Genomic DNA, 21,157 nt, shown 5'->3' on the forward strand with positions numbered 1-21,157 from the left:
CAGGTAGATCGGTCTACATGCAAAGTATATATATCAGGGATGTATACGCACAATGTATAGTATAGTATTTTTCTTTTTTCGTAAGTCTTTTTTTATTTTCCATGTCAGTTGTTAATGTATTTGTATGAGTCCTTTACATGTTTTGTATGTTCTTACAAAAAAGAAAAAGGCAAATCTTGGAAGTTGCATATGGTGATGTGGAAAGAGATGTTTTGAATATTGGAGAGATTTGTGCAAAAAATATCAAAAAAAAAAAAAAAAAAAGTGCATTGAGGTATGAATTGTAGTGCAAATCTCTTTACCAATCAATATAAAGTGTGTTAAAGTGAGTGTGTGCGTGTGGATGTGTGTGCTGTGAGTGTAGATGATGGGTTGTGTTACATAGTGTTATTGTCGTTGAGCATCCCGATGGCCTGGGGATAGAAGCTCCTTCTGAGTCTCTCTGTACCGGCCATGAGACTCCGGTAGCACTTGCCTGACCGCAGCGGTTCAAAGAGGCAGTTTGTTTGGGTGGCTGGAGTCTAACTGCTGATATAGACCAGCGGGACTTGAAAGGGGTTGTGAGTGATGGTAAGGGGGCAGGTCTGGGCTCTATAGGACCCTAAGATAAGGGGTTCGCCCTTCTGTTTACTGGAGGGGGGGGGGGGTCCCGCCTCTACGTCACGCGGCCATAGGCGTGTGTTTTGGAACCGCTCATGGAGATTAGATAAAGGTGTGTTGAGACTCCGTACACATCAACACCAGCTGGCCCTCTGGCAGGCCCTCAGCAGCGATATAGGTCAGTGGTTCTTAACCTGTTTGACGCTGTGTTGCACCTTTTTACAAGAACGAATCATACGTTGGTTACATTTACATTTAGTCATTTAGCTGATGCTTTTATCCAAAGCGACTTACAAGTTCTGTACGACAAGTCATCAGGAAGGGCACAACTCTATCAGCTGAGTAACAATGTTCATCAAAGTGTTGAGTGCTACAGTGTAGGTTCGTTTATTAGGACAAGTGCATGACAGTAAGGTTAGTTAGGGTTAGATATATATTCTTTTTTCTATTGACGAGCTTTGTATGTATATACAAAATTCTGAGGGTTAAGTCAAAACCCGTCATAACTAATTATTGCAAGTTCTCGAAGGGATCAACAGAAAGCTCAAAGAGTCGTGACAAAAGGCTGGTGGGGTGAAAACACAAGTCGAGACCTTCTGTGGTTTTCTGGGAAATCTCGACGAACGCTCGGTGCGGCCGCCACTGGTTGAGAATAAAACACATTACTATCACTGTTAACCTGTCGGGTCAAGGTGCTGATCTTATTGGCGACCAGTGGTGGCAGCACCGAGCACATTACTATCACTGTTAACCTGTCGGGTCAAGGTGCTGATCTTATTGGCGACCAGTGGTGGCAGCACCGAGCACCTTACTATCACTGTTAACCTGTCGGGTCAAGGTGCTGATCTTATTGGTGACCAGTGGTGGCAGCACCGAGCACATTACTATCACTGTTAACCTGTCGGGTCAAGGTGCTGATCTTATCGGCGACCAGTGGTGGCAGCACCGAGCACATTACTATCACTGTTAACCTGTCAGGTCAAGGTGCTGATCTTATCGGCAACCAGTGGTGGCAGCACCGAGCACATTACTATCACTGTTAACCTGTCAGGTCAAGGTGCTGATCTTATCTTGACCAGTGGTGGCAGCACTGAGCGTTCATTGACTGGAGGATATGCGATATAGGATATCAAAAAGCAACGACACATTACAAATATCATCAGACTTCATGATACGACGCTCATTTATTTAAGGCCCTTATTATTAATAATAATAATCATAATAATTTCTTAGATTTATATAGCGCCTTTCATGAGACCCAAGGCGCTTTACAGTGGAGCGGCAACTAAGGGGAAGGAGATCAGAGGAACAATTAAGTAAAAAAAGAAAAGAAAAGAAAAGAGGGAAATCAGGTCATTAATACATTTGGTGAAGAGGTGAGTTTTGAGTTGGGATTTGAAGCAGTGCAGGGATGTAGCACTACGGATGTTTGGAGGGAGGGAGTTCCAGAGGGTGGGTGCGGCCACAGAGAAGGCTCTGGGACCAACAGTCTGCATGTTGGTGGTGGGGATGGAGAGGAGAGCGGAGTCAGAGGACCGCAGCCTCCGGGGCGGGATGTAGGGATGGAGGAGGTCAGCTAGGTACCGGGGGGCCAGGGAGTGAAGGGATGTAGGGATGGAGGAGGTCAGCTAGGTACTGGGGGGCCAGGGAGTGAAGGGATGTAGGGATGGAGGTCTGCTAGGTACCGGGGGGCAGGGAGTGAAGGGATGTAGGGATGGAGGAGGTCAGCTAGGTACCGGGGGGCCAGGGGGTGAAGGGATGTAGGGATGGAGGTCCGCTAGGTACCGGGGGGCAGGGAGTGAAGGGATGTAGGGATGGAGGAGGTCAGCTAGGTACCGGGGGGCCAGGGAGTGAAGGGATGTAAGGATGGAGGTCCGCTAGGTACCGGGGGGCAGGGAGTGAAGGGATGTAGGGATGGAGGAGGTCTGCTAGGTACCGGGGGGCAGGGAGTGAAGGGATGTAGGGATGGAGGAGGTCAGCTAGGTACCGGGGGGCCAGGGAGTGAAGGGATGTAGGGATGGAGGAGGTCAGCTAGGTACCAGGTACCAGGGAGTGAAGGGATGTAGGGATGGAGGAGGTCAGCTAGGTACCGGGGGGGCAGGGAGTGAAGGGATGTAGGGATGGAGGAGGTCAGCTAGGTACCGGGGGGCCAGGGAGTGAAGGGATGTAGGGATGGAGGAGGTCCGCTAGGTACCGGGGGGCCAGGGAGTGAAGGGATGTAGGGATGGAGGAGGTCAGCTAGGTACCGGGGGGCCAGGGAGTGAAGGGATGTAGGGATGGAGGAGGTCCGCTAGGTACCGGGGGGCCAGGGAGTGAAGGGCTTTGTAGGTGATGAGGAGGATCTTGAAATTGATGCAGGACTTGACTGGAAGCCAGTGGAGGTGGATGAGGGTGGGGGTGATGTGGTGCCAGGACTTGGTGCGGGTGAGAACCCTGGCAGCTGAATTCTGGACATACATGCAGCCTGTTCAGGGCATCGCTGGGTAGCCCTGCAAGAACGGAGTGAATTAGATGCACTTTGCACCCAAAAATTCTCAGGCACACTTCCTAATTTTGCTTGTAAATGTCTTATATCATGTCTATGTTAAATATAGAATAATCATACTGCATCTGGCCGACAAGCAACAATGATTACTGTTTTGATTGGAAAAAGTACTATTGCAGGCTCCAAAATCTAACGTGATTGATTGATTGATTGAATTGATTGATTGAAAACTGTAATTAACAGATTGCAGAATGGGTACAGTACAGTACAGCTCAATACACACAATTGTTAAAGGGGCTATGTATTATAAATGTCATTTTTCAGTCTCTAGCATTGTATTATAGTAATAGGAGTTCGTATCAATGTGTTTTAGGGTCTAAATACCATATTGGCGGATTGCTCCGATTCAGCCCAGCCCCTTTCGTCCTCTAGTAAATCGGGTCATTTTGATTTGAAGGCCTGAGTCACGTCATTCGGGCTGTGGGTAGCGCACAGTGATGCGATTGGCTCTGTGGTTGGAGCTAATGCCCGCCCCCATTCTACCTAGACTAGACAGCGAGTGGAGCTGCGGGGCCGTGCGCTTTGGAGGGAGAGAAAGGAAGAGAGAGCCGAGAGGGAGAGAAAGGAGAGAAAGGAAGAGAGAGGGAGGGAGGGAGAGAGAGGGGGCACTTGGGGGGGGGTACCTGCCGGCCGCGCGCCACACGGGAGATTGAAAGAAAGAAAAGAAAAAAAAACACACAAGCTGCCCCGTCTCATCAGCGAGAGCCGAGTGGGAGAGAAAGGAGAGAAAAGAAGAGAGAAGGAGGGAGGGAGAGAGAGGGGGCACTTGGGGGGGGTACCTGCCGGCCGCGCGCCACACGGGAGATTGAAAGAAAGAAAAGAAAAAAAACACACAAGCTGCCCCGTCTGCGTGTTGCTTAATAACAGCGGAACAGTGCAAAAATGCTTCCGCTTTCGTCACCGCACGCCACTACGGTAAAGCGCCTTTCTTTTCACGCCGCTTAGACAAATGCTATGGCATTTCCGCGTACATTGCAACGAATCACTTGGAACCTCGGCTGTCTTTAACTATGAGTGAACACAACTGTCTTTAACTATGAGTGAACACAACGCAACATTGTAACGTTAACGTGTAATTTACTATGGAATATAGTATATTATCGCGACGATTGTAACGTTAACGTGTACTTCGCGAATATAGTATATTATCGCGACGCGTCGTCAGACTAAACGCTGTTGTGAACACAACACATTGTAACGTTAACGTGTACTTTGCGACGCGTCGTCAGACTAAACGCTGTTGTGAACACAACACATTGTAACGTTAACGTGTACTTCACGACGCGTCGTCAGACTAAACAGTGTTGTGAACACAACACATTGTAACGTTAACGTGTACTTTACTATGGAATATCAGAAGAAACTACTCAACCTCGGCTGTCTTTAACTAAACAGTGTTGTGAACACAACACATTGTAACGTTAACGTGTACTTTACTATGGAATATCAGAAGAAACTACTCAACCTCGGCTGTCTTTAACTATGAATGAACACAACACTCTAACTCACCATGTTTAGATAATAAAGTACTCAACCTCTACTTGTCTACTGTCTGACTGAACACAACACTCTAACTAACTTACCATGTTTAGATAATGAAGTACTCAACCTCTACAGTCTTTAACTATGAGTGAACACAACACTCTAACTTACCAGCTTTAGATAATGAAGTATGCAACCTCTACTGTATTTAACTATGAAGGAATTACAACCTTTATTTAATGGTTAATATTTTGATAAAAGGTAATTTACTATATTTGTATGGCATTTACACTTAAAGTAGAAAAACAAAAGTAATCTGTAAAATAATAGTGAATTTCCTGTGAAAAAACATTTATTTTTTACAGTGTACGTTACACACACAAATGCTACAGTCATTATGACACATTTTACAAAGAAAGTCTTGTATGAACTACCAGTAATATAAATAATATTAACAACAAAAATGTGTTCCATCTTCATGTCAGATGATTTTCAAAAAGGAAAATGTACTACGCCTCTGTCGTCTACTCTAAGCCATCCTAGGTTGTCAAAGTGGGCAGGGGTGAGGTGGGTTCTAGACCCATGTTACTGACCAGACACTCTATATCAGTGATGTCTGTTTACTGCAGAGTGGAGGGACTGGGAGACTATGAGCTTCAATGTTTTGAGAGGATAATGTCTTGTATGAACTACCAGTAATATAAATAATATTAACAACAAAAATGTGTTCCATCTTCATGTCAGATGATTTTCAAAAAGGAAAATGTACTACGCCTCTGTCGTCTACTCTAAGCCATCCTAGGTTGTCAAAGTGGGCAGGGGTGAGGTGGGTTCTAGACCCATGTTACTGACCAGACACTCTATATCAGTGATGTCTGTTTACTGCAGAGTGGAGGGACTGGGAGACTATGAGCTTCAATGTTTTGAGAGGATAATGTCTTGTATGAACTACCAGTAATATAAATAATATTAACAACAAAAATGTGTTCCATCTTCATGTCAGATGATTTTCAAAAAGGAAAATGTACTACGCCTCTGTCGTCTACTCTAAGCCATCCTAGGTTGTCAAAGTGGGCAGGGGTGAGGTGGGTTCTAGACCCATGTTACTGACCAGACACTCTATATCAGTGATGTCTGTTTACTGCAGAGTGGAGGGACTGGGAGACTATGAGCTTCAATGTTTTGAGAGGATAATGTCTTGTATGAACTACCAGTAATATAAATAATATTAACAACAAAAATGTGTTCCATCTTCATGTCAGATGATTTTCAAAAAGGAAAATGTACTACGCCTCTGTCGTCTACTCTAAGCCATCCTAGGTTGTCAAAGTGGGCAGGGGTGAGGTGGGTTCTAGACCCATGTTACTGACCAGACACTCTATATCAGTGATGTCTGTTTACTGCAGAGTGGAGGGACTGGGAGACTATGAGCTTCAATGTTTTGAGAGGATAATGTCTTGTATGAACTACCAGTAATATAAATAATATTAACAACAAAAATGTGTTCCATCTTCATGTCAGATGATTTTCAAAAAGGAAAATGTACTACGCCTCTGTCGTCTACTCTAAGCCATCCTAGGTTGTCAAAGTGGGCAGGGGTGAGGTGGGTTCTAGACCCATGTTACTGACCAGACACTCTATATCAGTGATGTCTGTTTACTGCAGAGTGGAGGGACTGGGAGACTATGAGCTTCATGTTAGCTCAGTAGTTAGCTTCATGTTAGCTCCATGTTCAATCAATCAATCAATCAATCAATCATGTACAGTTAGCTGCATGTTAGCTCCATGTTAGCTCAGCAGTTAGCTCATGTTAGCTCAGCAGTTAGCTCAAGCTGCGTGTTAGCTCCATGTTAGCTCAGCAGTTAGCTCATGTTGCTCAATCAATCAATCAATCAATCATGTACCTCGGCGCAGCTGAATAACAATAGGAGTGATCGCCTGCTGCGTCCATCACGTGTATGGTGATTAACCAAATTGAACCAAAGCGCCAAAGCGTGTTAATATGTAACCAAATTGAACCAATAATGTGTTATATGTGTCGAACCAAGGCGGGATCTCATGCGCATGCGCGGGCACCTCGCGAGCACGCCGGCGCACGCACCTGAGCGAGCACGCCGCCGGTGCACGCACCTGGGCGAAGGAAAATGAAAGGCGCATTACCGTAGTGGCGTGCGGTGACGAATGCGGAAGCATTTTTGCACTGTTCCGCTGTTATTAAGCGCTTTGGAGGGAGAGAAAGGAAGAGAGAGCCGAGAGGGAGAGAGGGGGCATTGCCTCTCTCTCTCTCTCTCTCTCTCTCTCTCTCTCTCTCTCTCTCTCTCTCTCTCTCTCTCTCTTCCCCCCCCTCCCTCCCTCCCTCTACCAGTGCAGACTGTGGTCTGACTGTCACTCAAAGTGCTTATGGGCGGAGCCAGGCCATAACAGCCTGATTTCTTGAGGCTGAAAAATGATGGTTTTGAGTACTTGATTAGAAATATAAAACAATGAATTTTTTTGAAAAAAAACCTTACAAATGTCTTCAATAGACTAACAGGAATTGTGTAAAGTTGCCCAAATAGTGCTAGGAATAGCAGTGCATAGCCCCTTTAAGGGGATGCAGACCAGAGAAAGACTTTCGTCTTGTTTACACATCAGGGTCCCCCATTTTCAATTCATCATGACATTTATGACATACATGACATACAGATGTAAAAATCTAATCTAATCATCTAATCTAAACTAATCCTGACATTTATGACATACATGACATATAGATATGCAGTACTGTTACATTTGTGACATACAAGATATGCAAATATACAGTACTGTTAAACAGAGATCCTGAGGAGACATTTGAGTCAAAATGGGAAAAGTGGGAGGAATATAGGAAGACATCACAGAAGGATGAACAGGAAACAAGAGAATAAATTGAAATGTAAATAAAAAATGTAAAGATAGAAATGACACACCCTGTCTTTTATTTCAGTTTTCTTTTTGATATTATAATTTTTTCTTTATTGTTTCTTGTCTGTTTAATAGTATTGTGAATTTTGTATGTGTATTTTGTATTTTGTATCTGTATGTTTGTAAATCAAAAATGAAAATAAAGAATTAAGTAAAAAAAAAAAAAAAAACAGAGATCCTAACAGTAAACATATACATACGAGGGGGAGGGTACTGTACATTAGGAGGGGGTGGGAGGGGGGTTCAGACATTTACGGGGGCCAGTTTCGAATTGCAGCCTCCCGTAGGTGCTCTTTGAGAGCAGTTTTGAAGGTGGGTAGGGATTCACATTTTTTTTACGGCTGTGGGTTAACAAGCAAAGTCTCAAGGCTGAACTGAGTTCAGTGTGCCTTGGTGCACCAGTAGAGAAGCAGTGATAATAATAATAATAATAATAATAATAATAATAATAATAATAATAATAATAATAATAATAATAATAATAATAATAATAATAATAATAATAATAATAATAATAATAATAATAATAATAATAATAATAATAATAATAATAATAATAATAATAATAATAATAATAATAATAATAATAATAATAATAATAATAATAATAATAATAATAATAATAATAATAATAATAATAATAATAATAATAATAATAATAATAATAATAATAATAATAATAATAATAATAATAATAATAATAATAATAATAATAATAATAATAATAATAATAATAATAATAATAATAATAATAATAATAATAATAATAATAATAATAATAATAATAATAATAATAATAATAATAATAATAATAATTCATTTAATTTATATAGCGCTTCTCAATGACCCGAAGTCGCTGACAGTAGTCGGGAGCAAAGTAAAAACAAAGAAACAAAAACAAAGATACAAAAACAAAGAAACAACTAAGAAACAAAAGGAACATGAGACCATGGGGGGAACAGGGAAGACAGCATGAGATAGCACAAAAAGACGGAGCAACAGGAGACAGACATCAATCAGGTTGGAGGGGGGGGGGGGGGTTATGGGTGGGGGGGGGGTTGAAGGCAAGGGAGAACAGGTGGGTTTTGAGGCGAGCTTTGAAGGTGGAGAGTGTGGGGGAGTCTCTGATGGACTGAGGGAGGGAGTTCCAGAGTCGGGGTGCAGTGCGAGAGAAGGCCCGATCACCAACGTTTTTGCGTTTGGATGTCGGGACAGTGAGGGAGGCAGTGGAGGAGGACCGGAGGGGACGGGTGGGGCGGTAAGGGAGAAGGAGATCAGTCAGGTAGGGGGGGGGGCAGGCTATGGAAGGCTTTGAAGGTGAGGAGTAGTGTTTTAAAGTTCATGCGGTGTTTGATCGGGAGCCAGTGGAGAGAGTGGAGGACAGGAGTGATGTGTTGACGGGACCGGGTGTTAGTGAGGAGGCGGGCGGCTGAGTTCTGGACAATCTGCAGTTTATGGAGGGAGCGGGAGGTGATGCCAGTAAGGAGGGAGTTACAGTAGTCCAGGCGTGAGGAGATGAAGGCGTGTATGAGGGATTCAGCGGCGGGGGGGGAGAGGCAGTGACGGATTTTAGCAATGTTGCAGGCGACATAGGCCTATAGTTGATAGAGTCTATCTCTAACTCTGTCTCTGTCCCTCTCTCTTACACACACGCACACACACACGCACACACACACACACACGCACGCACGCACGCACGCACGCACACGCACGCACGCACACACGCACGCACACACACACACACACACACACACACACACACACACACACACACACACACACACACACACACACACACACACACACACACACACACACACACACACACACACACACACACACACACTCTCTCTTTCTCTCCCCAAAGTAAAAAATGTGTTCCCTACCGAAAGTATATTTTTAGAGAGGATTTCAGCGAGTGTTTTCTTCTTCTCCTCCAGACACCCATACCAACCTGTCGCTAAACATCCCGTACCTGGCTCCCGAGGTCTACACCGTGCCCTTCACCATCTCCGACAGCAGCTCTCCCCCCAGGAGCACCTTCATCAATCTGCCAGGTATCTTTTGTATTTTTATTTTGTATTTATTATAAGGCCGGGCCGTTAACACCGTTACCGGGCTAAGTTAACGGCGGACTCTTATTGCGCAATAAAGAAATGACCGCCGTTAATCTATTCTCAAAGTTGGGTCTGGGAGCCGTAAAATCCTCTAATAGTGGAGGGTATCAAACGTTTCCCTCTCGTTGGCGTTGGCATTAGCGTTAGCTAACGTTGTCATAGCTAGATCTGTGGTGTCGGCTGGATGACGTTGGCTTCGTTCGCAAACGTTACGTTCGCTATCTATATGGCGTTGGCAGGCGGGCCTGGCGTTGTCCAGTTGACATTACAGATCATGATGCTATGATAGCGTTAGCTAAAGCTATTGTGGCACTGCATGTTATGTTATCAACTCGATTCGACTGAGGTAGAGTCGAGAAGGTACCACACGCTAAAGTGTCCGTGCGGGCCCTGCAACCTAGTATAGACAGTTCCAACTTCAGTGTGTGAATTACGTTAATCCACCACAGTTTCACAATTACTCAACTGCACTCAATATTTAAATACCAATGTTAGTCTAAATAAATGAGTGTCATTTTTTTAAATTAAGGCCTGCCTCTTATATAAGCCTCTCTCTAATAAAGGCCTGGTGCTCTTTGCAGCTGAGGTAAATACAAGAGTCTTGTATTTATTTGTAACAAGACCCGTCCAATATTAGAGGATTTAAATTGTAAAACAATTTATTAAACACAAGTACATTTTATTGAACATTATTTTGATATTTCATTACCAATTATCATAGCAAAACAGCTTTTTCAAACAGTCTGTAATGCATTTTTGCTCATCAAATTTGCTGATGACACAGTAGTGGTGGGCCTGATCTCTGCCAACGACGAAAGGGCCTACCTGGAAGAGGTAGAGAACCTGTCACAGTGGTGTCAGGAGAACTGCCTCTCCCTGAACGTCAGCAAAACAAAAGAGATGATTGTGGACTTCAGGAGGTCGGGGGTCAAGGACTACAGCCCCCTCAGCATCGACGGGGCACCAGTTGAGAGAGTGAACAGTTTCAAGTACCTCGGAGCCCACATATCCGAGGACTTGACATGGACCACACACATTGACAGTGTTGTGAAGAAGGCACGACAACGCCTCTACTTCCTCAGGCGCCTAAGGAAGTTCCAAGTCAGTCAGAAGATCCTTAGGAACTTCTACTCATGTACAATAGAGAGCATCCTGACCGGCAACATCACCTCCTGGTTTGGGAATAGCACTGCACAAGACCGTAGCAGACTACAAAGAGTGACACGTTCAGCCGAACGCACAATTAGAGGGGGGCTTCCCACCCTCCAGAACATTTACAACAAGCGGTGCAAGGGGAAGGCTAAGAGAATTATTAAGGACTCGAGCCACCCGAACAACTGCCTCTTTGAACTGCTGCCGTCAGGCAAGCGATACCGGAGTCTTATGGCGAGCACAGAAAGACTCAGAAGGAGCTTCTATCCCCAGGCCATCAGGCTGCTAAACGAACAATAATCGCTAAACGAACAATAATCACTATGCAACAACCATCAAATGCACACAGCACACACACCCACACGCACACACACACTCACTCAAACAAACAACACACTGCAGCACCCACTCTCCACACTTTAGATCACACAAACACACTTACACTTTATATTTATTGATAAAGGATTTGCACTACAACTCGTACACCTACTGTGAATTGTACCTAAACTGCACCTCGTCCATTTATGCCTTGCACTATATAGTATTGTATATTAGTACACTGCACAGTATTGTATATTGTATGGTAACTACGTCTACGAACATTGTACATATGTCTAAACTGAACACTGTGACCTCTTTTTTTTCTTCAAATTTTTACTATGTTTTTATTTCATACTTATCTTGTCATGCACAGTCTCTGGAGCGCAACAGTAAGAAGCATTTTGTACAAAAGTATTCTGTACTTCTGTATGACAACTATTAAAGAAACTTGAAACTTGAACTTGATTTTGGAAACGGGAGATGGGCTCATGGTGTAATGGGCCACCTGGCCTGAGAAACGTAAGGAGGAAAGAAAAAGTAAGGACTTACTTCTGGTCATTATTTGGGTAGAAGAACACACATATTTTGAATGCCTTCGGCAGACTTCAAATAAGCCATTTTTATCTAGATTAATCTAGATTAACTCCAGGATTGCAGATAGATTAATCTAGATAAAAAAAATGAATCTATGCCCACCTCTAATTTATTTTATTATAACACAAGAGAAGTACCACAATAAGGTATATGCAGGTCCCTGGACTGACGTGTGACATATCAATGAACATCCAAATTAAAAGAAAAGAAAACTATTAAAACCATTTGGTAGATTGTGATAATCATAAATGCATTTGTACACAAATATAGGCCTACATATCTGTAAAGAATTAACCTCAGACACAGTCAGAATGTTAAGTTTATTGAAAAGAGGATCTGTGCCAGGTGACACAGATATACCGACATCTGATGATGTTAATGATGTGGTAGGCCCACACTACTGTGCGCGGACTATCTGTGTGTTGTGTGTGTACTGTATGTAATGCTGGCTATTTGTGTGTTGTGTGTGTACTGTATGTAATGCTGGCTATCTGTGTGTTGTGTGTGTGTACTGTATGTAATGCTGGCTATCTGTGTGTTGTGTGTGTGTATGTTCTGGGGTCAACACATACACACACACACACACACACACGCAGAATAGATACAATACAGCACAAACACACATACAACTGAATTCCAGCATTCCATAATTCGCCTATCTCAAGCCCCGCTCTCTTTTCTTGATCCTCCAATCACAACTGTTGGGAAAGCGACAGTTGTGATTGGACGTGGCTTGAGATAGGTAGTACATTGGAAAAGAAAGGAATACGATGATTTTATTGATAGAATAGTAGCATTTTTGGTTTAACTGAAAGCGCTGCGCAAACATAAAGCTCATTTGCTTGTAAAATTGAATTCCTATATATCCCAAATTGTCAACGGAGTACCTGCAGCCTGTACACTGTTATGTCATTAGAGTTGCTCATCATATCTCGCTCGATGTTCCCCACGTTAACACCTTTGATCAACCCTCCTTCCAACTTGCTGCTCCCAGCAACGAGATGCAAAATGGATCCCCCTCGCTACTTTTAAGGACTCTATCGCAGAAGAATTAAAAAAGAAAAGAAAAAATGTATCATTCCATTTGGGCAGTGGGGGGTGCTTAATGTCTGAAGGAGTCGACTGAAGGCTTCTTGTCCTCTGCAAAAGCATGCAATTGGTCCACTGATGGATACATCTTGATATTTGTCTAGTCTAGTGTGAAATCCTCTTTCAGTGCCTCTGTGCCCGTTTTCTTAGGCAGTTAGCCTCTCTGGTATGTGCGCCATTAACGTTAGCCACGCGTCTAGGCCTCTTTGCTTTTGGAAAGAATGATAAAAAAATATATATATATATAAATATTATTATATTTATTATATATATTTTTTTGCACGGATGCATGCATTCGACTAAGAGGTTAGCAGTCGACTACGGCTCCTTTCGAACGATTAGTCGACTATTTGAATAATCGGGGTCAGCCCTAGGACTCTTACATCAAGGCCACCTAATCACCCCCCACCCCCCCTCCCCCTTAATTGGCTGATATTAATCCCTGTTTCCTGAGCCGTTTAGCCATTGTGTAGTGTGATGTGTGCCTGGTGCCAGTGTATGGTAGCCATTGAGCCTGCGTAGTCCAAGGTTGGGTGCTACGTTGTGGGGAGCGCTTTAAGTGTCTAGAAAAGCACTATATAAATGTGATGATCATTCATTCATTTGTAATTTTATTTGGTTGTTTGTTTGAATTATTTCCCTATTATCTGTCTCTTTTCTATTTTATTTTATTCTTTTGTCCCCTTTCCCTGTTACCCTTTGAGAGGCCTTTTTGTCCTCTCGCCAGGCCGTCATTGTAAATAAGAATTTGTTCTTAATTGACCTGCCTGGTTAAATAAAGGTTAAATAAAGTACATTTAAAAAAAAAAAAAAATAATAATAAAGAGTCTCGGCTACTCTGGTTTCAAATTTTAAGGATAATTGTTCATGTTCACAAAATGCTGATTGAACTGGCCTATAGGTCATATAACAATAGCGTGAATGTGTTACGTTTTTTCTTTTCACTCTGTGTGATATTGTGCGTATGCCGTGATGAAAGCTGGATCTAAGTCCACAGAAAACAAATCATTCTCCTCCGCTGCTCCCCGACTCTGGAATCAACTCCCGTCACACATCAAAGAAGCCCCATCTGTAGAAACATTTAAGTCCCACCTCAGAAACTACCTGTTCAACCTTGCATACCCTCCTCACTCCTGACCCCCCAACCCCTGCATCACTTACATTTACACATCTGTACACATGCATCACTTACATTTACACATATATTATTTACTCTCTGTTTCGTCTCTAAGCTGTCTCCCTTACTCTGTAGTATCCCCACCATGTTGTCATTATGCTGTACTGTGATTTACTGTGAATGTCCATGTACTGTAATGCAATGTCTGTAAAGTGCTTTGAGATACCATGTACTGTAGAAGTAGAAGTATTTATCATCAGATTAACACACACACATGCACTGAGTCGCTGACTAAATGTCTCTCTGCACCTCCCATCCCGTCCTCCTCCCCCCCCCCCCCCCCCCCCCAAGGGCAGCCGGGAGCAGACAAGGGAAGGGCTGCAGCGTGCGTCGCGCCCGGGGACGAATCCAAGTGCTCCTGTCCGTCTTCGTCAGGGACGCGACAGCGTTAGCGATCTGTTGTGCATGTTTTTCCATTGGGTTTGTGAGGGCTGGGTAAGGACCGCATGCTGCCCAACGAGGGGGCGTGCCGAACATTCTACTTCACGCACCTGAGAGGAGTTTGCCATCAGCTCGTTGGGAGAGTACAAGTATTGCCGACTCCCTTCCACTCATTGCCAGGTCGTTCTGTATCTACCATCAACTGCCGCGCTCCTGGTGAGACATCGTCTTCGCTCTCTATAATCCCACGGGAGGATTTCCTATATGTTCTCACTGGGAGACGTCGTGCCGTCCGTTGCTACCATCTATACCGCCGCGTCTCTAGGGTGAGACGTCGTGCCATCGACTGCCTCCAACTCTCTCTCCGTGGGCCTCGTTCCTGGTGTGAGACGTCGTCAACGCTCTCAATGTTTCCACGAGAGGATGCCTATGTTCTCACTCCTTTTTCATGGACCCCTGTGTGCTGTGTTGCCCGTCGGCAAGTGTTCTGGTGAGTCTGAACAGGACCAGACCCAGAACTTTCATTTCAGTCATGGACTCTAGAAGACTCACCTGTGTATTTTGAGTTCTCCCTTAAAGGGACAGTGCCGCTTTTTTGTTGTGAATAAATTATGCCCTTGTTTTGGCTAACTCTGTCTGTGTCGTGCAATTGGGGTCGCATTACAATCCCTAACAAGGTTAATCTTATTGGGAGGGGAAACCCTTGCGAGCATGGGGGGAGAACATGCAAACTCCACACAGAAAGGCCTGGGAGATACCCCACCTGGGTACCTGGCAATGCGGCAACCAAACCCTGGACCTTCTAGCTGTGAGGCGACAGTGTTAACCACTACACCACCGTGCCGCTATATAAAATAAATGTATTATTATTATTATCTATGAGAGGGCTCTTCTCTCTTCCTATCAATTATTGCCTTCCGGCCAACGTTTGGAGACCCCTGCAGGTAAAAACAATAGATACAAATGATCATTTATACCTACCTCCATTTGTGCCATCAATGGAGGAGGCAGGAGAGGGCTGCTTTGAGGTGGGTGGGTGGGTGGGTGGGGGGATGGTTGTGGTTGCTTGTTTGACTGTTGTCATGATCTGATCCTGTACTGTACATGTCTGTCTGTGTTCTTCTTGTTATGTACGTTTGCTGTTTTTTTTTTTTTGGAGCTCCTATTTATCTGCTGTAACATGAATTGCCCAGTTTGGAACATGCTAATGAACTGGACCTTGACCTTCTCCCTCCAGTGACCGTCTGCCCCTGCAACGTCAGGGGGAACTGCAAGATGGCCACCAAGCAGCTGCAGGGCATGCCCACCATCCAGTCCACCGTGGGCGTTCTGCTGGGCACCCTGGGCGTCATAGGTATTATCATGTATTATCATTTATTATTATAAATGATGTGTATGTATTATAAATGTATATATGTGTAGGTATATCGTTGTATATATGTATAAGAAAATGTCTAGAGGAACTATACAGGGTAACGTACAGTTTCGGCAAATATGAATAAGGTATTATTAAAAAAATTATTGTTAACTAAGTTCATTTTTTCTAGTAGTTTAGTAATGTATGAATTAGTAAATAAAATATAGTCTGTTCTGATGAGTAAATAGGGGTGGGATTTAGTGTATGCTTCTTCCCACTTATTTTCAAATGACAAAAAAAAAAGAAATAATAATAAATTTAGTTTGACTATTTAATATATATATATATATATATATATATATATATATATATATATATATACACTGTACACCTTGAATTGTGAAACTTTTATTGCCATTAGGATTATTATTAGGATTATAGTTAGCAGATTTACTTCCACCGATCACTGAGCATTTGGTATACTTCCTATAGGAGGAACTTACATGTTTGTGGTGTGGGTGTAACGTCCCACCGGTTCATGGACTGTTCTCCCCTGCTCTACCTCTCCACGTTCCTTGTATTTCTGTCCCTTAGTGTTCTTTCCCTTATGTAGTAGTAGTAGTAGTAGTAGTAGTAGTAGTAGTAGTAGTAGTAGTAGTAGTAGTAGTAGTAGTAGTAGTAGTCAAGTCAAGTCAAGAGTTTTATTTGTCACGGCATACGGATATACAATGAAATGCGGGTGGTCTTGCCCACAACGATGTGCAATTGGTACAACATATAACATATAATAGAATCCAATACAAAAAATGTGTGCAATAAAATTGTGCAATAACAGGTAGCAGGTAACAATAAATTTGTGCAATGACGGGTAACAGTTGGCAGTTAACAGTAGTAGTAATAGTAGTGCAATACACTGTTACTGTTGCTAATACTAATTTAAAGTGGCCTTTCCTTTTGGCAATAAGTGAGGGTGCGTGCGGCCTGAGTGTGTGCCCGCTCATGCTAAAGTGTTAAGTGGCTGCTCGTGTGTGAGCGTGCACAGTGTGCGTGTCGTGTGTGTGTTCATGTGTGCTTGTGTGTGGACAGTTCAATGTTCTGAGCACTCAATGTACATTGTTCATGGCTCTGATGGCCTGGGGGAAGAAGCTGAGCCTAAACCGCTCTGTCCTAGTAGCTGAGATTTGCAGGCGTCTGCCTGACCTCAGCAGCTGAAACAGGCTGTTATTGGGGTGGTGAGGGTCTTTCATTATCCTGCAGGCTCTGGATTTGCACCTCTTGTTGTATAGAACCTGCAGGGGGGGTAGTGCACTAGTAGTAGTAGTAGTAGTAGTAGTAGTAGTAGTAGTAGTAGTAGTAGTAGTAGTAGTTTATTGTCACGTATAAAGTACAGGTACATTACAGTGTGATGATTGGTTCATACACATACAGCTCATTATAGTAATAGTATAGTATTTCAGTTCATTGTTGCCTGTTCTCTGTGTTGGTGCATTGTCTCAACTATCTAGTCTATGTTGCTCGTTCCATGTTTCAAGTTCCATGTTGTCAAGTAAGTGTTACCCATGTTAGTACTTAGAGTTTGTGTTTACTTTTTCCCCTCTTCCAGTTGTCACTGAGAGGTTTTGTTTTGTTAGTTTTTGTTATATTATTTATGTGTCATTAAACATTTTTTTTTTTACTAGACTTCACTCAGGTGTATTATTGATGCTCTCATTGATACTATGTTTGTTTCTGAAGTGTGTGTGTGTGTGTGTGTGTGTGTGTGTGTGTGTGTGTGTGTGTGTGTGTGTGTGTGTGTGTGTGTGTGTGTGTGTGTGTGTGTGTGTGTGTGTGTGTGTGTGTGTGTGTGTGTGATATAGAGAGAGAGGGGGGTGAGAGAGATGAGGAAGGGGCAAAAGAGAAAGAGATCTGGGAGAGTGTGTGTGTGAGGGAGAGAGGGGGGTGTGTGATTAATCAGCCCTTGTGTGTGTGAATGTAACGTTTTCTTTCCCCTATTATTTCATGCACACTTTATTCATTGTTTTAAATTATTATTTTCTTTTAAGTTATTTTGTGCATCACTCTGTTTTGAATTTGATGCAAATTTGCAATGCATGAGGGTCATCCTTTTGTGTTAAATGGCTGCATAAAGCAAGCATTTGTTGACTCGCATGTTGATAAGAGTATTAAAACTTGGAACTTGAAAAAGATCTGTTTAAGGTAAAAAAAAAAAAAAAAAAATGCAATTAATTTGCGATTAATCGCGAGTTAACTATGGACAATCATGCGATTAATCGAGTTAAATATTTTAATCGTTTGACAGCACTACTATTTATACATGTGCTTGATGTTTGTTTGTTATGTTGCATATTTGAAATAAACTTCAATCAATCAATAAAAAAATATATACACCGGTATATTATTATAAAGAGCTGTGAGTATAGGGGTGAGCAGAACCTCACAGACTAATTTAATAATAATAATAATAATAATAATAATAATAATAATAATAATAATAATAATAATAATAATAATAATAATAATAATAATAATAATAATAATAATAATAATAATAATAATAATAATAATAATAATAATAATAATAATAATAATAATAATAATAATAATAATAATAATAATAATAATAATAATAATAATAATAATAATAATAATAATAAACTTTATTTGTATAGCACCTTTCATACAAAGATTGCAGCTCAAAGTGCTGCACTTTATGTGTTGTGAACAACAGGAAAAAAACATAAAATAAGCGCATAAAGTGCAGACATAAAATCACAGTTTTTCACATTAGGATCTAACATCCCAATAGGCCACCTTGTTTATGGTTTGATTCAGTTTTAAATAGACAATAAAATAGTAGAATAGAGAATAAGACTAAGTAAAATTATGCAAAAGTGCAGTGCAATAAAATAGTTCTGGATTACTGTTCAGCAATTCAAAGTCCTCTTTACCTTCTCTGTTTGGTATCCACAGTTTAAAACCTGACAGTCTTCCCTCCTGTTTGATATCCACTTTGACCCTTCAAACCTCCCTCTCAGGGCAAACCTCCCTCTCAGGGCGCAGTTCCCTCTCTCAGGGTGCAGTTCTAGGCCTGGGTCCTACACAGTTTTTTAGAGGAAAACACAGCGTTTTAATCCCGTGGACCTCATTGTGTAATTTCTTTGTTCCAGGAACTATCCTCATCGTTATCTTCGTGAGACTTTCCTACCAGAACCCCAAACCACCGAGCAAAGCCAACCAGGAGCGTGTTCCCCTGAATATGTCACTGTGACGACGGGGAAGACATCCGAGATGTGGAGCCTCTGCTATAGCGTCGCTCCTGGTGTCTGTCCCGTTGTCTCCTATAAGGACGGCGGCAATACCAGACCTGTGCTAGAACTGTGTAGGGAACTTGAGTCCGAACACGTTAGCCTATAGCTTAGCACAATGAATGGAAGCGGACATGGCCGGTTAGCGAACAGGGTTAAAGGAACACGCCGACATTTTGGGAAATTAGCTTACCGTCTTCTCCAGAGAGAGACAAGAAGATAGATACCAGTTTCCTCTCTGTGTGCGTTCAGTAGAAAGCTATCTGGGCTGCACGTTAGCCTAGCTTAGCACAATGAATGGAAGCGGACGTGACCGGTTAGCCTAGGCATTGTCCAACTAACACCTCTCCCGAAGGCTAACCGGCCACGCCCGCTTCCATTCATTGTGCTAAGCTAGGCTAACATGCAACCAGATAGATTTCTACTGAACGCACACAGAGAGGAAACTGGTATCCATCTTCTTGTCTCTCTCTCTGGAGAAGACGGTAAGCTAATTTCCCAAAATGTTGGCGTGTTCCTATAAGGTCCATTCACTCTAAAGTCAGTGAATTCAAGCAGTGGGTGTTTAATACTGACCATGAATGTTTGAAAATGAATGTTTTTTTGTTTATTTTTCATTTATTGTACCATAATTTCAAATTACACTTTGAACTGAGTTAAAAATGAATTGACCCTGGTTGAGAAGAGTGTAGATTTTGGACTTGTCCCAATGTCAGACTCCACAAGCCTATACCTCTATCGACCAAATAGACCAAACGTGTCATCGATGCTACTGTTACAGAGTTGGAGAGTTGTGTTATGGCTTGGAAAGAAATACAGCCGGGCCTATTCTGTTGAATTCGTTTTTATAGGTCATACCTTTGCTTTAATAACACGGTCACAAATGTTGTCTTATGTGATCCTTGATATCGTATTACTTTAGCCTCACATAATCGAATGACTGTATGTACTTAGAGTTGCACAGTGTGTTATTTATTTATGTCAGTCTGTCACCTTTCTGCTATACTTTTTGAATGATGTTTTTCAAATGTGTTTTTAAAAGAACATGCCAGTACATTTTCATCACAAGTTACTTTATTGTGCACAGAAACACATGTCAAATCTATGATTAGTTCCACACAATTCCTTACAATTCACATTATAATGTTCTCAATATTAATAATAAAAAAACATCTGCCCCCCCCCCCCCCCCAAATAAAAGTCTACAGTTATATCATTCTATTCATTCACAGATATTTTTCAGATGGAAAGATGGCTTCACCGACTGCTGGTTCACTAGATGTAAGCCCAGTTTTGTTTGTGTATTTGGTTGAAATCTAATCTCTTTCATTGTATCTTTCCGGTAACCACCTATACCAAAACAAAGTATCATCTATTAAGACAAGCTGGGATTATCATGCGTCCGTAATCACATTCGATGAACGCCAACCGGGATGAGACCAAACAGGCGAGCAAATCTATATATAGAAGAAACGGCGGCTATGAATAGAGCACTAAGTGAAGGTCCACTGAATGTCACTTACTGTACACTGCTGACTGACTAATTAACTAACAGTGTTTTGTTTCAAAAGAGAAAGCATTTCAATTGGGATAGGTTCCACCTGCTCAATGAACCAAAACAGATTAAGCCTGAATTAGCTAAAGTATCTCGGGAAAAGAAGAATTGCTTAAAGTTTCCACACACACACGTAGATTTATTTACACCATTATGTCATTTTGATAGCTGGGTATAATTACCATTAAAAAAACATGTCACTATAAGTCCAGGAAAATGAAAAGCCTCTAAGGAGAGATAAATGGTTTCCGTTTCTCAACAGAAATAGATGTTGTTATTATTATTATTACTATTATTATCATTATTCATCATTGCTGTTGCTTCCTGTTCCAAAGAGGATGTTGCTGCCGTGTCCTGTCCCCTGCGGTGCTGTTGAGGCTGCGTGCGAGCTAAGTGATAACGCGACATGTCAGAGGAGACGGATAAAAGCCAAATGTGTTTAACCCATGAGTTCTGCTGACGTGACGTTGTAATTACTGCAGTGCTGGTTCGGAGCAGGCCGGTTGCTTGGCCCTTGGAAGTGCTTCTTGCAGCGTTGT

The 21,157-nt window shown here is 42.3% G+C and overlaps 1 protein-coding gene across 1 annotated transcript in view; it reads left to right on the top strand.

Annotated features, from left to right (window-relative positions):
* cdh16 (cadherin 16, KSP-cadherin) overlaps positions 1–19,026 on the top strand; it is a gene marked incomplete at both ends in the record, with an annotated part of 147,215 nt that extends 128,189 nt beyond the window's left edge. The window contains 3 exon segments of the mRNA XM_084308172.1: positions 9,511–9,627; positions 15,639–15,755; positions 18,926–19,026. Coding sequence (XP_084164298.1) covers positions 9,511–9,627; positions 15,639–15,755; positions 18,926–19,026 — 335 coding nt within the window.
* Positions 19,027–21,157: the final 2,131 nt, after the last annotated feature.

Source organism: Notolepis coatsorum (genome assembly GCF_963971535.1).
Source record: "Notolepis coatsorum genome assembly, chromosome: 2".
NCBI classification, from domain to species: domain Eukaryota; kingdom Metazoa; phylum Chordata; class Actinopteri; order Aulopiformes; family Paralepididae; genus Notolepis; species Notolepis coatsorum.